General features: G+C 44.4%; 1 protein-coding gene across 1 annotated transcript; it reads right to left on the reverse strand.

The window, feature by feature from the left end:
- Window positions 1-1606: 1606 nt before the first annotated feature.
- mapk11 (mitogen-activated protein kinase 11) lies at window positions 1607-13126 on the reverse strand (the record flags this gene model as incomplete). Its single annotated transcript, XM_080538403.1, has 12 exons — window positions 1607-1680; window positions 1840-2013; window positions 2233-2311; window positions 2571-2650; window positions 3698-3769; window positions 4158-4272; window positions 4371-4418; window positions 4821-4850; window positions 5557-5668; window positions 5938-5996; window positions 6262-6391; window positions 13014-13126. The coding sequence occupies 12 exons, from the start codon at window positions 13124-13126 to the stop codon at window positions 1607-1609; spliced, it is 1086 nt and encodes a 361-aa protein (XP_080394529.1).
- Between the last annotated feature and the right edge of the window lie 2733 nt (window positions 13127-15859).

A 15859-nucleotide genomic window follows, 5' to 3' on the forward strand; every position in this document is an offset into this window, starting at 1 on the left:
TAATCAACATCAACTGGTCCATGACAGACCACAAATTAGAAAGACGTTTTGGAGTATTTTTTACTGTAATTGAAACATTTTCTATGCATGATTGTTGTAGTAGGCCCACTTGTTGTGGTATAATTGTGTAGCAATTCCAGAGCACATACTGTGTCTTAAGAACAGGAAATGATAGTTTCCTCCTTCATTGATTACATTTCCCCATCAAGGTGTTAATGATATTACTACTTGACACGTTTTTGCTTATGGTGCTCATTTTTATGGTATTGTTGTTATTTAGCTCCATTTCACCAACTGGTAGTTGCTCGGCATGGTAGTGTGCTGAATGTCCATGAGTAAATGAGTGATGAGCTGGAGCTATATATGTTTGGGTTGGTCAGCAGCAAGCCAGGGGCTAGCAAAACCTGTTGGACAGACACCAAGCCGAGCCGAACCGGTCTGGTCAATGGAAAAGCGCCACAAGAGGAATTTGAAACAGGACAGAGCAGCAAAAGACACAACACATAGGATAGTTTATCTCAGAGGGGAATCAAACCATAAAGGACACATTTTTTTTAAACCACAGAAATGTGGGGGAAAATCAGGTAAAAGTTGTCTGTGGGAGTAAACACTTAAACACAGTAATTTACCCAATATTGTTAAACTTGATGTAGGGTCATAGACTCTGTCTGTATGCACTAAGGCTGTTCTGTGGTTACCTCTCAGGCAATGCGGTCATAAGTGGTACTGTATGTTTGTCCACCTAAAACTATAACAGCTTTAGTGGGTGATGATCTTGTGTTTTAACAGCACAAATGGCATTCAGTGGTCTTTATGCAGGCAGGGAACCAATCTTAAGTCAGTTTATCTGTGGAAGAACAACATTTTTGCTACAACCAAAACTGAAAATTAGAAGAATTAAATGAAACCTGTGAACAATTCCCGAGGAACAACTCACTAAAACCCTCTGTCATAAAGCTGTCATTACCATGACAACACAGATGTTATAAAGCAGCCTTAATGGATGACATCAGTTTATGTCAAATGATCAAATGATGAGTATGACACTGATATGTTTCATGGAGCAGTATGTAAGCCGGCATAGCTGGCTCATCTGCAAGCTGTGGCATGTCAGGGTTCAATACAGTTATTAACGAATATCCTTGACAGAAGCTGATGACATCTGTCTTCATGGTGAGGATTTGAGTGATATGTCACCAGTGCTCATCTGTTCAACCTGCCTGCGTAGGCTTGAAAGTCTAATGCTACTTGTTCTCTCACTCAAACATTACATTACCTCCGTTTCACAGGCTAGAAAAACATACCTATCCAAAACACGCTCCCTGTAAACATAATGTGCGTATTCTCAACCCTTTAGGTTCGACCAGACCACCCCTTCTCCCCGGCCCCTTTCGCAAACTCATGACAGGCAGTCAAACAAACGGTTACACTGAGCAGGGGGAGGGGCATCATGCCTGGGGGGGGGGGGGGGGGGACAGCGTTGTCTCTGATTGGCTCGCAGTCTCTTTTGGATCCTCCCACCCCTCACACTGACTGACAGACAGACAGACACAAGGGGGTGGTCCTGCCTCAGGTGAAGGGACAGACAGGGGCGCGGGCTCGCCTCTCACGGCTCCACCTGATGACTGTCCTTCTTGCTGACGGGCGCTTTGAAACCATTCACCTCCTCAAACACTAACTCTGTGGAGGGGGATGAGGAAAAAGAGACAGAAAGAGGATGAGGTGGAGGAGAGGGGGAAAAAATACAGGTCAAGAACCCTACAGAAAACAAACTACTGAATCTTAATGAAAGAGCTCTCTCTCTGTCCACCCTTCCGTCTTTAAACCCCTGTCTCTCACCCTTCCACTCCTCCAGCGTGCGGTCCTTGCTCTCTAGAGTCTGGTCGTAGGGGGGGGCCTCCGGTTCGTCGTCAGGGTCGTGATACTGGGAGAAGTAGGGGTGGGAGAGCGCCTCGCTGGCTGAGGTTCGCCCGTCACAGTCCAGAACCAGCATACGTTTTAGTAGGTCCACCGCTGAATGAAGCGCGCGTGGGGTGGGGGGGGGGGGGGGGGGGGTCAGTCAGAGAGAGAAGGAGAGAGAGAGACAGACAGACAGACAGACAGACAGACAGACAGATAAACAAACAGGTGTAATAAAGCTATCTTGGGTTTACCAAAGCCTAGGACTGACTGTTGCCCTGGGTTACCATTTCTCCTGCATTAGCATGGCTAAATCTTGGGGATGACTCTTACCAAGTGGGTTGGCTCCTCTAAATATCTTCTCCAGGTCCTGCTGAGGCATGAACGGCAGGGATTGGATATACTTCTGCGCCTGCGAATGGAAATCAATAAACAACCCGTGTGACAGTTTTCGACATTAAAGTGGTTATTGATTGTCAAACTGAGTAATCAATCACCCAGCAACCACCATTTTCGATCAATCAATCATCTACTTTGTAAACAAATCAGCCAATCAATGAAAACATGTGAATCGCCCGTCGTGTGTCGTCAGGTCATTTGGAGTGTTAGATTGGAGCACTTTTCCTTCAATGGGAATACTGAGGATTTCCTCCTTTTTCCCCCACACTCACATGCTCAGAGGAGATCTTCTGTAGAAGTTCAGGGGTCGGGGTGCCCACCACCTCCATGATTCTCTTTAGTTGGTCGATATCTTAGGGAACGAGGAGTGAAGGGAACATCATGACATGTTGGAATCTAGCCACGCGGCTGCCAGGACCGAACCATCCACTAATACCAGAGATCTTGAGGTAGGCACTCTCTCCTTAAGAAGCAAGAATATTGTTGTTGCTGGCTTTTACGAAGACAGCTAAAAGTTAAAGGTGTAATAATGTAACATTCAAGCTCTCTAAAAAGCTTTCTAATGGTTGTTAATGACTATGTTTAATCGATAGCAATAGCAGGGAATGAGATCCATTGAAAGATATATTTCGTTTACGAAAGTCGTTTTGGTCCCGCGAAAAGATCTTTCTCAAATCGCCTTTCTGTCTCTGGTGGCTAGCTTTTTTCGAATCGTGCACACACGCAGAAACACTACAACAGCTAATGTTGCCAAGAGCTAATGTCAGCCACTGCAAGTCCAGTTCAAGGGGGTTATATTATTATTAATAGGATGTTGTTTTTTGGAACAGAATTTCGCCACAGTGGCCAGAGGTGGTGGATTTCCAACACGTGAGCTTAGAATGATAAGGTTCTATCTCCGTTTAGGGTAGTTTAGAGATATTGAGCGTCAACGTTTTTACATTACTAACTAAAAAATGTCTACATTTTAAAAATAACACCACACAGGCATTAATAAACACCTAATGAATCAGATTATGTAAAAAAACTAAATTTTGACCAAAAATGGAGATAGAACCTTATAATTCTAACGTCACGAACAGACTTACGTCCTACTCCTTTAAAGACCAAATTACACAGAGTAGTAAATCACATTCCAATCCGTTCTGCTTTTAGATTCAGAATGTGTCGGCCAATACAATACAATCCATTGTGAGTGTTCCATTCACTCCCCCTCCATGCACCTCCCCTTCAGACAGAAAGGCCATACCTCTGGAAAGGATTGTAATGCAAATCCAGTGGGAAGCCTGATTTGTGTCCAAATAGCACATTAAGCACTGGTCACCACAGTTTTGCCACTAGGAGAGGATGAAGAGTCAGGTGCATTCACAAGTCATTCTGGTTTTATAATAAAGGATACAGTCGTTGCCAGGGAACAAGACCTTCCCCTTTAGTAGTTCTCCCATGATGCATCCCACTGACCAGATATCAACTGCAACAGAGACATAATCACACATAAACACCAGGATTTAAGCAGGCGTAATGATGGTTGGTAATGGTTGGTTGCTTATGATGGTACAGGACCATGTGGGTTGTATGACAGTGACATGTCTTGAGCTTAGAATGATAAGGTTCTATCTCCGTCTAGGGCAGTTCAGAGATATTGAGCGTCAAAGTTTTTACATTCCGTTACGTTTTGTGAGATGGAACCTTTGTATTTTATTAATTACTAACAACAACAAAAAAGTTTTTAATTTTTTAAAATAACACCACACAGGCATTAATAAACACCTAATGGATCAGATTATGTAAAAAACTAAATTTTGACCAAAAATGGAGATAGAACCTTATAATTCTAACGTCACAATGTGAATCCTCACCTGTCTGATTGTAGTGCATCCAGTTGAGCATTATCTCTGGCGCTCGGTACCAGCGAGTAGCCACATACCCGGTCATCTCGTCATCTGTCTGTCTGGCCAATCCGAAGTCTAGGATCTGGGGATGGATAGACATAGAGGTTGTCATGGAGATAGGGGGGGGGGGGGGATGTGTCTTGATTGTGTGAGGCTGGTTGGGTTGCTGGTCGGTCTTACCCTCAGCTCACAGTCCTCATTCACAGCCACATTACTGGGTTTCAGGTCCTGTGGGAGAGAGGAATTGACAGATACTGTAGGTGAGCAGACAGACAAACAAACAGGCAGGCAACACAGGCATCCAGGCACACAGACTAATGAACACACAGTGTGAGAAAGGAAGAACGAGATAAACGTGTTGTTTTGCTGAATGCAACGCAGACTCTCGGCCTTGTGCAACATGTCCGACACAAACTACCTCCCGTTATCTCCACAAACATACCGACCCCACATCCCCCCCCCGCCACACACACACACACATTCTAATTACACTACCCCAGAATAGCCTTTTAAGGCAACAAAACACTCAGGAGAGGCAATTGCAGCCGTTAAGAAAAGAGAGAGAGAGAGGCACAAAATGAAAGGAGGAGGAGGTGCAAAAGAGAGAGAAAGAGGAGAGTCACCACTCACTCTGTGGATTAGTCCTGCTGAATGGATGTACTGTTTGGGGGGGGCGGGGGGGGCGACGGGGCAGGATTGGGGGAGAGGGAGTGGGGAAGGGAGAGGAGAGAAAGGAGAGAGAGGTCAACAGTGCATGCCCGCATTGGCCCCCGTCTAGAAGAGTCTCTTTTTGTCTGTTCCCTTGGAAAGTGGGCTGGATGGCGACTCTTCTGTCCACTCAGACTAGCTTGCTGTGTTGCTTAGTAAAGCAAGCCTTATACAGTACCGCTTGTGAAGTTAGCTCTATGTCAGTATTCGGTTGTTAAGTCTGACGTCAAATGTGACGTTTAGCAATTTCCGGGGTCCAAACCAGAAATTCCCCGCACCAGAGTACCAGTGTGCTACAGCGGTAGAATTCAGGCAGTTCAATCGTTTTTTAGACTCGGATCTATTCATACAACAAGGGACACAGCACTTTCCCGTTTTCCCCATATTGTCAGGGTCTTTGAGCCTCGGAAAAGCACTATATAAATATAATGAATTATTATTATTACTGAGGCATTTCGAAGAGAGCGCCTCAGCCAACTTTGGACCCGGAAACACGTCACGACTTAACAACCGAATAATTCAAAGTAGACATTTTCAGAGAATATCATAGCCTTTTAATCACATGTACTATAAGGTCTACTATCATATTCAGTTTAGGATAGGGATTATGACAGTTTGAGCCATTACTCGTTGCACATCGATGAGTGAGTTGAACTACCTTGAGGCCTCGGAGCAGCTGGTAGATAAGGAACTGCACGTGCTCATCAGAGAGACGCTGGAATTTGACAATGTTGTTCAGGTCCGCCCCCATCAGGTTGGTCACCAGGTAGCTGGGGGTGGGGGGGGGGGGGGAGGGACGACAGTTAGAACAGCGCTTGGTAACGTTCCTGTACCAGCACTAGGAACGATGTTGCCTCACGTTCTGGAACCCCCCCCTTAGACTTAAGTCTATGATCACTTTGATCCTGATAATATGATCTCATGTTATCAAGATCAAGTGTCGTTGCCCATAAAGTGCTTTGAAACCCTAGTGAGATCCATTGTCAGTATCAACAGTACAGTACACACGTGGCATGTTGGACATGTATGAGACACTCACACTTCATTGAAGTCATCCAGTGAGGCGGCGGGGGAGAAGACATCAAGCAGTCCTATTACCTGCGGAGGGGAGGAGGGGGGTTGCCAGAGCATTATTAAGCTGTACGTTATCTAGACACAACAGATGGCGGCATAGGCACTCCTAAAGACTGTAGCCCGACAGTCCTGTCAGGACAACAGACTCGACCAGAGGGATTGGATATTGAGGATGACATCGCAGGCACGGAAGTATGGCTTGTAATCCTGTATTTCACAACATCAATAATACCCCCTTTCGTCTTCATGTGATGGTATAGGGTTTCATACAACAGTACCACTCACTCACATTCTCGTGTTTCATGTGCTTCAGCAGCCGGAGCTCTCGGTACGAACGGCGGCTGTGGATGAGGGACTGGAAGGGACGGGACAGCTTCTTCACCGCCACCTTCTGCCGTAGCCGCACATCATACGCTGAGCTGGGGGGAGGGAGAGAGAGAGAGAGAGATGGTGGGTGGGAGAGAAAGGGGGGCAGAGATAGACAAAGAGAGAGACAATAATGAATAAATGATGAAATTGCTAAATGAAACGCATTGCTTCTAAACATGTTGATTTTTGAAAAAGGTGATCACGTGTGTCTGCCTCCACTGAAATTCTAAAGTAATTTTAAGAAATGGCATATTGTGGACGTGCACTGCGGTCTTGGGTGTTGCAAGTGTTATTTCTGCTGTGCTAGCTTATTAAGAGATATCCTGTTCTTGCAATACTGCCCTTTGCATTACCATAGAGAGAGGAAGTCTGTAACAGATGTACAGGAAAGAGAAGTGATAGAGACATCGTGGAGAGAAATAAATAAAGAAGCAGTGAAAGAAGGAGGGGCGGAGGAAATGAGAGAGAGAAAAAGTGTGGGCCAAGAGAAGTGAGGAGAACATACGTGTAGGTTTATTAGGTCATTCCATTATATTAGTATAAGAGAGTCAAGTTCTTAGGCTTCAGGTCAGGGGTGGAAGACGGGCCTACTACAGAGGCACTACCCAGAGTATATTGACTGGGTGCATCACTGCCTGGCATGGCAACTGCACTGCCCTCAACCACAAAGCACTACAGAGGGTGGTACGGACAGCCAAGCGCATCACCGGATGTAAGCTTCCCTCCATCCAGGATATACGACAAATGGTGTGTCAGCAAAGCCCCCCACTGTAGTCAATTGACTATCTTTCCCTTGCTCACCCCTTGTGCATGGACTACAGCAACCCTAAGCTCAAGCCACCTTACTACTGTGAACTCTATTATCACTAGCCGTACCGCTAGTGCAACCTGTCTTGTCTTACCTGCACTAATGCCATCTTATCTTGTACTATGCCTATTATTTTTGGTCTCTTATGTCCTGTACTACTGACACTTTTATCTTGAATTACCGGTATGCTTGATGTATTATGCCCTATGTCTTGTGCTGCAATGCAATGTCAGAATCCGAAGCCTAAGAATGTTACTCTTGTGTAATGTGACGTAAGAAATAAACTTGAAACTTGAAACTTGAAACTGAATTGCAGCAACAAGAGAAATAAAGTGGCAGCAGTTATAAAACATAGTTGTAAGAGACAAATATGACAAGAGACAAACTGAGCAATACAAGTAGTAAACAAATACAAATAATGTAAATTATAGCATGAGTATTACACTCGGTGGCAGTGGAAAGGAGAGGTGGTATTGAGTAAAGTGACTGTGTGCTTAAGGGTGGGTAGTCCATATGTGGGGGGTGTGCTGAGGGGTAAATAGTAATTTGTCCTCAGTGAGTTTGTTTATAAGCCTGATGGCCTGGGGGACGTAGCTGTGGGTTAGCCTGGGGGACGTAGCTGTGGGTTAGCCTCTGAGTTTTGGCCCTCAGGCAACAGAAGAGGCGTCGTCTTTTGGATGATTTCGTTAGCATTTTCGTTAGCAAACCAACCTCTAGCCTCTTTTACTATTCTATGGGGAGTGTTACACCATGACTGTCATTACCTGTGGCCTTCAATGCAAGGACATACTCTGATCCCCTTCAGACAAGGCCAAGTGCATTCTTTCATTTCATTCACATGAAAGGCACCTGCTGCCTTCCCAGATGCTCCAACCTCAACTATGTGGGCGGTTTGCTTCCCATCATCACGACACAAGCCAGCCCCCCCGACCTACACACACACACACACACACACACACACACACACACACACACACACATTCCTGTCCTCTGCCATCTTCCATACATGGCTCAGTCCGTCTGCACCTCACGGCCCACCACACAATGCTGGCTAGGCCATGCATCGATTTCTGCACTGACTCTTTCTTTCGTCTCAGATGTCTTTTCTTCCAACTGTTACTGGACCTCCGGTTTTGGTCAATATCTGATGACGTAAAGTGATTAATCTCCAAAAGCTCCAACCATTAGAGATAGAGAAACAAAGCAAGACTTTTAAAGCAAGGCCAATTCTTTGTGAACAGACAATATCTATCTATCTATCTATCTATCTCTATCGCTCTCTCTCTCTCTTTATCTATCTATCACCTTTAGCATTATGCATTCGTAGGGCTGCATGCATGCTTTTCACTGGAGATAGTATTTTGTCAAAAGGGTTTGCACAAAGAATTCCAAAAGTCCTTGTTAACTATTCTTCAGCATGGTCCCCATAGTATGCATATTTGCCAGGTTCAATGACTGTATAATACAGCTGCCAATTTAATCTACTACCATGGCCTTTCCCCTCATGTTGCAATCCAAATCTGCACAGTAGTGTCTGCGAAATGGGATCTGCGAAATCAGATCCTCAAGGTTTATGTGCTACCACACACACACACACACACACACACACACACACACACACACACACACACACACACACACACACACACACACACACACACACACACACAATCATTTGTGTGGTATTGCATCTGAAATATCTCTTGACCAAACGAAACATTAAAGATGCAGAAATTGTTGAGAGAAAAGATTAGCAAAAATATGACATAGCGTCACATCGGCTACTGTAAGTGCAAGAAGAAGAAGAAGATCTCAGTTCCGTTGTGGATAATATAACCTCTTACACCCATCAGTCTTAACAGTTTAGATATTACTGGCCAAGACGTTCCAACTTCATTTCAGGAGGCGAATGGAGGAGAAAGAACCGTTTTGATTCGATTAGGGTTAGCAGCCTGCAAGCTGAGAAGAAAATGAGAAATGAGATGACATTGGAAAGGAAAGGGGATCGGCAGAATGATGTTTCAAGGATGGCAAGCGTTGTCATGGAGGGAAAGCGTTTTGTTTCCAATTATTGGAACAAAGTCTATAGTCTGAACTATCAACATATTGCATATTGTTATATATATATACGTAATATTGCATATTTTGCATAATGCATTCACATGAGTGTGTTGTTTTCTGACTTGGTTTAGTTGCAGACATAATAAGTGTGATATGCTTGTCAGTGGATGTATGTTTGTATGATAGCAGCTCTGTCTGGTGTGATATGTATGTTTGTATGATAGCAGCTCTGTCTGGTGTGATATGTATGTTTGTATGATAGCAGCTCTGTCTGGTGTGATATGTATGTTTGTATGATAGCAGCTCTGTCTGGTGTGATACGTATGTTTGTATGATAGCAGCTCTGTCTGGTGTGATATGTATGTTTGTATGATAGCAGCTCTGTCTGGTGTGATATGCATTATATGGATTAGTCTAATCCCTGACCTCAGGCTAACAATCCCAGAAGGCTTTGCAAGGAGATAGAAGAGAACCTTGGATGACTCCAGTTCTATTCAGTACCCTCAGACGGAATGTCCCTGGACCCCCAAGGCTCTCCCCACCCCTATACAAAGTATAATCTCCCCTCACCCCACCCCACCCCTCTTCTAATCAATCAATCCTGCCATAGAGAAGTCAGTGACAATGGTTGGACTTAAGCGTGGACAATGCAGGGCAGGGCAGGGCAGGGCAGGGTGTGTGTGTGTGTGTGTGTGTGTGTGTGTGTGTGTGTGTGTGTGTGTGTGTGTGTGTGTGTGTGTGTGTGTGTGTGTGTGAGAGAGAGAGAGAGAGAGAGAAAGAGAGAGAGAAAGAGAGAGAAAGGAAGAGAGAGAGAGAGAGAGAGAGAGAGAGAGAGAGAGAGAAAGAGAGAGAGCTTGTGTGCATGCGGTTAGTTAGCTTTTCTGTTGGCTAGCCTGGTAATCTAAGTTGTGGCTTCTTGTAGGTGTTGATCACAAGACTGCATCATATCATCTTACTTTAACAGAAATTAAGTATAAAGGGGAATCGTGCTTTTAGTTATCTATAGTCCAAAGAAGCAGACAAAGATTAGTTTGGACTCATTGCCTCAACAGAGCAATGCAATCCTATCAAGCCTCGTCTACTCAGCTCCCATTGTAAGGTCTTCATCAAAGGAAGCAGACAGACAAGCACTAGCGAACACTTTGCTCACTCACTGATTTCACAATGATTTTTCAGGGTATTTGCAATGTAAATGGACTGCACTTACATAGCGCCTTTATCCAAAGCGCTTTACAACAGCCTCTCATTCACCCATTCACACACACATTCACACACCAATGGCGGCAAGCTACCATGCAAGGCGCCGACCCGCCCACTGGGAGCAATTTGGGATTCAGTGTCTTGCCCAAGGACACTTCGACATGTGGCCAGCCGGGGCTTGAACCGCCGAGATCTGCCGACATTGCGATCATTAGACGGCGGCTCTACCTCCTGCGCCACAGCCGCCCCGCACTTGGGGCTCGCAATGTGTTTCCCAAATGGCTGACTAGTGCTATCTTGTGGACCAGTGAAATCCCCATGAATCAGTCCGACTGCTTGAGGAATAGCAAACCTCTCTAATCGAGCAATTAAAGCATTATAGAATGTGCCTGGGGCAACATCTGTGTCTCTGTGGCCCCATTGCTGCATCGCATATGACTGTTGTCTGCCTCCCTGGCCTGACCCTCACACAATAACACACTCCCTCCCTTCCCTCTGTCTGGGACATATGAAAGGGTCAATTGTATCCAATATGGAGGAAAACAAACCTACTAGAAGATAACCTTCATATACCTTCATATACCTCCATATACTCCTGTCTGCCTCTGACACATAATGACTGATCTTACGTGCAGGAGTTATATTTTTGTGGATAGTGGAAGGCTGTCTGGTCATTGGCTGAGGGGGAAGGAAAGCTTACAGGAATATTGCTACACCGGGTTACCATTTGAGACACAGCTTTAAAAATGCTCAAATATGTGTCGATTAATTGGGACAATCCTTGTACAATAACACCATCACCTAAGCTTTCTCAAGTATTTTCTCATGTATTCCAGGCAAAGTGTGTATGTTTGACTATCTAACCTACTGTATTGACAACGATAGCTGTATGTTCCTGATTAGTCTGGAGGCCATCAGTGCAGATCTGACCTGTGTCTACCAGACAGAAACCTGACCATCTATTTCTAATTCCTCACCATGACCGGATCAATATAGCCAAGTGTGTATGCCACTCAGGCGGAGGTGTTTATCACCATGACACCTTGCCATGGCAACGGTGTCTCTCTTGGCGACACACAAAGACTGATCCAAAATTAAAACGATGAAATATTGCACAACACCTTCTGATAAAAGAGGACCTTATTATTATTGTGTGTGTGTGTGTGTGTGTGTGTGTGTGTGTGTGTGTGTGTGTGTGTGTGTGTGTGTGTGTGCATGCGTGCAAAAAGACAGAAAGGGAGATAGACATAAGCCTACACAAGAGACAGACAATATACAGTGGATAGAGAAAATGAGAAATGATAGAAAGAGATCATTGAGATGAGAGAGAGAGTGCCCATTCTCCTCAAGTCCTTCGATTTCCGAGAAGCTGTTGACAGTGGGGGTAAAGTGTATTATTGACAATGATCAAAATAGCTCTGATTCGATAAAAAAATAACATATTAAATAAAGCTTTTTTAACAAATGTAAATTGTAAATGTCAAAATAGCTTTGCAGCCAGCATCAATCAGCATCTTGCCTTGGTCCCCGCTATTCTGTGTTTTATGCTGTTGTTGTAGTAGTGTATCTGTACCGGCCTTAGAGATGTGGTGAGCTTAGAATGATAAGGTTCTATCTCCGTTTAGGGTAGTTCAGAGATATTGAGCGTCAAAGTTTTTACATTCCATTATGTTTTGTGAGATGGAACCTTTGTTTTTTTATTAATTACTAACTCAAAAATGTCAACATTTTAAAAATAACACCACACAGGCATTAATACAAAACCTAATGGATCAGATTATGTAAAAAAAACTCAATTTTGACAAAACCTTATAATTCTAACGTCACGAATTGTGAAACAGTCATGATTCCGGGAATCTCCCGTGGCGTGTGGTTTGCACGCGTGATGCACCAATCTGGTTTCCCCCTTGGCCAATATGGGAAGCGCCTGGTGCGGACTGACTACTGTCTGTATGGCAGGCCTGGGGGGTGTTGCATCAACGTCGCTAAAGGAAAATCTAGGCTTATTTCGTTAAGTCTCGCGAGACTCTTAAAAAGATCCAGGCATATCTTGATAGATCTCGCGAGACTTGTCAAAATAAGCCTAGATTTTCCTTTAGCGACGTTGATGGAATACCCCCCTGGAGGCGTCTGAGGCATCCGTATCAAAGGCAAGCTGCTGCCTGTCTCCCGTTCTAACGATTAACGCCCTTCATTTAGAATGGAGACTCACTCGACAGATCAACACATCCAATCGGAGAATATTGACAACGATCAACAGAGTTATTATGCACACGAAGCAGAAACAAATCAACATTGATTGATGATTTATCGTCAACAATAACATCGATCAATAGTTTATGTCAATAGACAGAACGGCTAATGATAACAGTAAACAAAAACAGGATTCATCATAATAAGAGTAATCATAACATGAGAATTGTTTTACATCACTTGTCTTGTAGAGTCATTTGTTTAAGCCTGTCAAATCGTCAATATTATTAATATCAATGAAAACAATATTGAGAAAATAAAACTTGTAGGCTATTGTTTGTTCTTTGCTTTGCATTTTATGGCGTGTGTGTTGCAGCCTCGCCCCTCCCTCTTGCCATAGCCGTACTCACCATACCGATCCGTAGGCTCCCGAGCCCACCGGAGTCAGGTTCTGGTACCGCTCGGGGACCTCCCACACAGTCTTGTTCAACTCTTGTCGATAATAACCCGGTCTAGCGGACATTTTTAACCCTAAATTAAAAAGCTTAGGGATCGGACCGAGTTCTGTACCATCCACGGTAACTGTCTCCGGTTGAGTGCACATAGGCAAGCTACCGGTCTCTCTCTCTCTCTCTCTCTCTCTCTCTCTCTCTCTCTCTCTCTCTCTCTCTCTCTCCCCCTCTCTCTCTCTGTCTCTCTCTCTCTCTCTCCCTCTCTCCCTCTCTCTCTCTGTCTCTCTCCCTCTCTCTCCCTCCCTCTCTCTCTCTCTCTCTCCCCCTCTCTCTCTCTGTCTCTCTCTCTCCCCCTCTCTCTCTCTCCCCCTCTCTCTCCCTCTCTCTCCCTCCCCCTCTCTCTCTCTCCCCCTCTCTCTCTCTGTCTCTCTCTGTCTCTCTCTCTCCCCCTCTCTCTCTCCCCCCCTCTCTCTCTCTCTCTCTCTCTCTCTCTCTCCTCTCTCTCTCTCTCTCTCTCTCTCTCTCTCTCTCTCTCTTTTCTTCTGAGAACGGGGTTAGTATACGTATAGAGAGCGAGCTTGTTATAGATTCCGAGCACGATGGCAGACTTCAGTTAGGGGGTGCTGGGTGGAACGGGGGGATGGGGGTATCATTTATTTCGTGGTGAATCTATTTATAAATCCTCCCTGTTTTCATTAAAATGATGCTGCGTGTTTGAAGGAGGCAGTGTTGCTAAATATATCTCACGAGTATACGCTGCAGTTCAATAACAACACAGTTTTGTTTGTATTGGTTTTACACAATAGGCCTGTTTTAAATCGTTATCTGAGATGTCCCTGCATGAGGGTATTCATTTGCTCTACCGTGATTGGTTAACGCCTGCTCCTTCAGCCTGGTTGTATTTTCTATAAGGTCTATTTAAACTAAACATCACTCAACCCGTATGATTTACATTTGAAGTATACAGTATACTTTTTTTTTTTTTAAGTATAAAGTATATCAAAGTATACAGTAAGACATAGTTAAATTACATATTTTCCTGTTTTTAAACAATGAAATGATATAATATATTAATTACACATAAATGACAATGTGTAAATGTGTCAGTAGGTCAGTATGACTAAGCGCTGATTGTAATGTAATGTGTAATGTAATGAAGATGCAGTTCCCGGGTCTCGACTGTCATTTACCGCCCTCTAGTGGTCCAGACGTGTAGCGCCCCCTAGTGGTCCTGATCTGTTGAAACACGATACAGAGGACATGGATGAGAGTTCTTCAAATTAATGACAGGCTTTGGAGTTTTGTCTTGCCTTAAAGCCCAACTCTAAAGACCATTACATTACATGACTCGAAAACAGAAGAATTTCTTGGCTTGAGGTTCATAAGTCATTCTATAAGTACGAGAGAGGATTTTCTTTGTTCCAGAGAAGTAATACATGACTTCATACATGAAATCAAATATTTTCCCTGCAAGGCTCAATACAATATAATACATATGTGCTGATAGGGCCACAAAGACAGATACATACCGTGACAGATGAAGGGTAATTCGTCATGACAACAAGCATCCAGCCACTGCAGTGCCAGGTTAACCCGGACCAGCTTACCACAGTGGTACTTGTGGGGGTTGAGGGGGAAGCCGCAGTGCCACTGGTTATACTCCACCACTGGTCCACTGGTCCACTGGTCCACACCCATGGGGAGCAAGCCCAGCCCAATCCACACAGCTGTAGGCGGGAGCTTCTCATTGGCCAGGAGCTGGGTCACATGATCCTGCACAGTCTGGTTGGTGATGTGTACCAGAATAGAGTTGTGACCCTCACAGAACTCAAGTGCCCTGATCCAGCTCTTGGACTCATGGAAGTACTGCAGGTAATCTGCGTGGACATAGAGCAAACACACATTGCATACACACACACACACACACACACACACACACACACACACACACACACACTCAAACATGCACCAAGGTACACTCGATTATACAGTAAGTACGTCCAAGACAATGTTATTGACCATCTTAACAGCTTGAATAACAGCTTAATAATCACCAGGATGGTTTGGTGAACTACTGAGGGTAGGGTAGCTGATGAGGTTATTTGTCCAGTGGAGGTTGATGAGGATGACTGCCCAATAGTAGCAGTGGAAGTTTGTGCATTGGTGGACTGGTGCAGAAGTGGACTGAGAAGGGCTGGTAGACTTTGCTGGTTCAGTCAAAGTAAGGTTGGTGATATCAGCGGCTGACTGAATGGTCGGAGGTTCAGAGTTGTTTACTGGACGTTCATCTGTATCACCAAGAAGACAATAAAATCTTCAATGTATTTATTTTCGAAAACTAAAATATTCAACGTTATTAACAATGGTTGACAGTCAACACCACTTTGATAATACTCTCACAATGTTGACCTCACCTCCATGTCACAAGAATCATTTTGGACTAGAGCAATTATCTGGTTCCCAAGTTCTGCCTGACTTCATCTTGACACAGTGTCCTAATTCTGGAGAGATTGAATTCCATTTCTCCATTTTCCATTGATGAAACGGTTCCCTCACCGGACCATTTCCATTGAAGTGTGCTTGAATTACGCTGAAGTCCAATCCAGCTCTCCCTATTAGTCACCTCATCAAAGGCCTCCTGCTCTCTCTGGTTACAGATACTGGCCAGATCTTTATCTTGCAGTCATCCAGAGCATCCAGCAGGCTCTTACCTTCAGTCATCAGCTCGTACACCTTCTGTGTTAAACCATTCTCATGATGAACTTGTGGAAGGACGGAGATTTGTGAGTTAAATAATAATAAAA

Source organism: Nansenia antarctica (genome assembly GCF_963989245.1).
Source record: "Nansenia antarctica genome assembly, chromosome: 8".
Lineage (NCBI taxonomy): Eukaryota > Metazoa > Chordata > Actinopteri > Argentiniformes > Microstomatidae > Nansenia > Nansenia antarctica.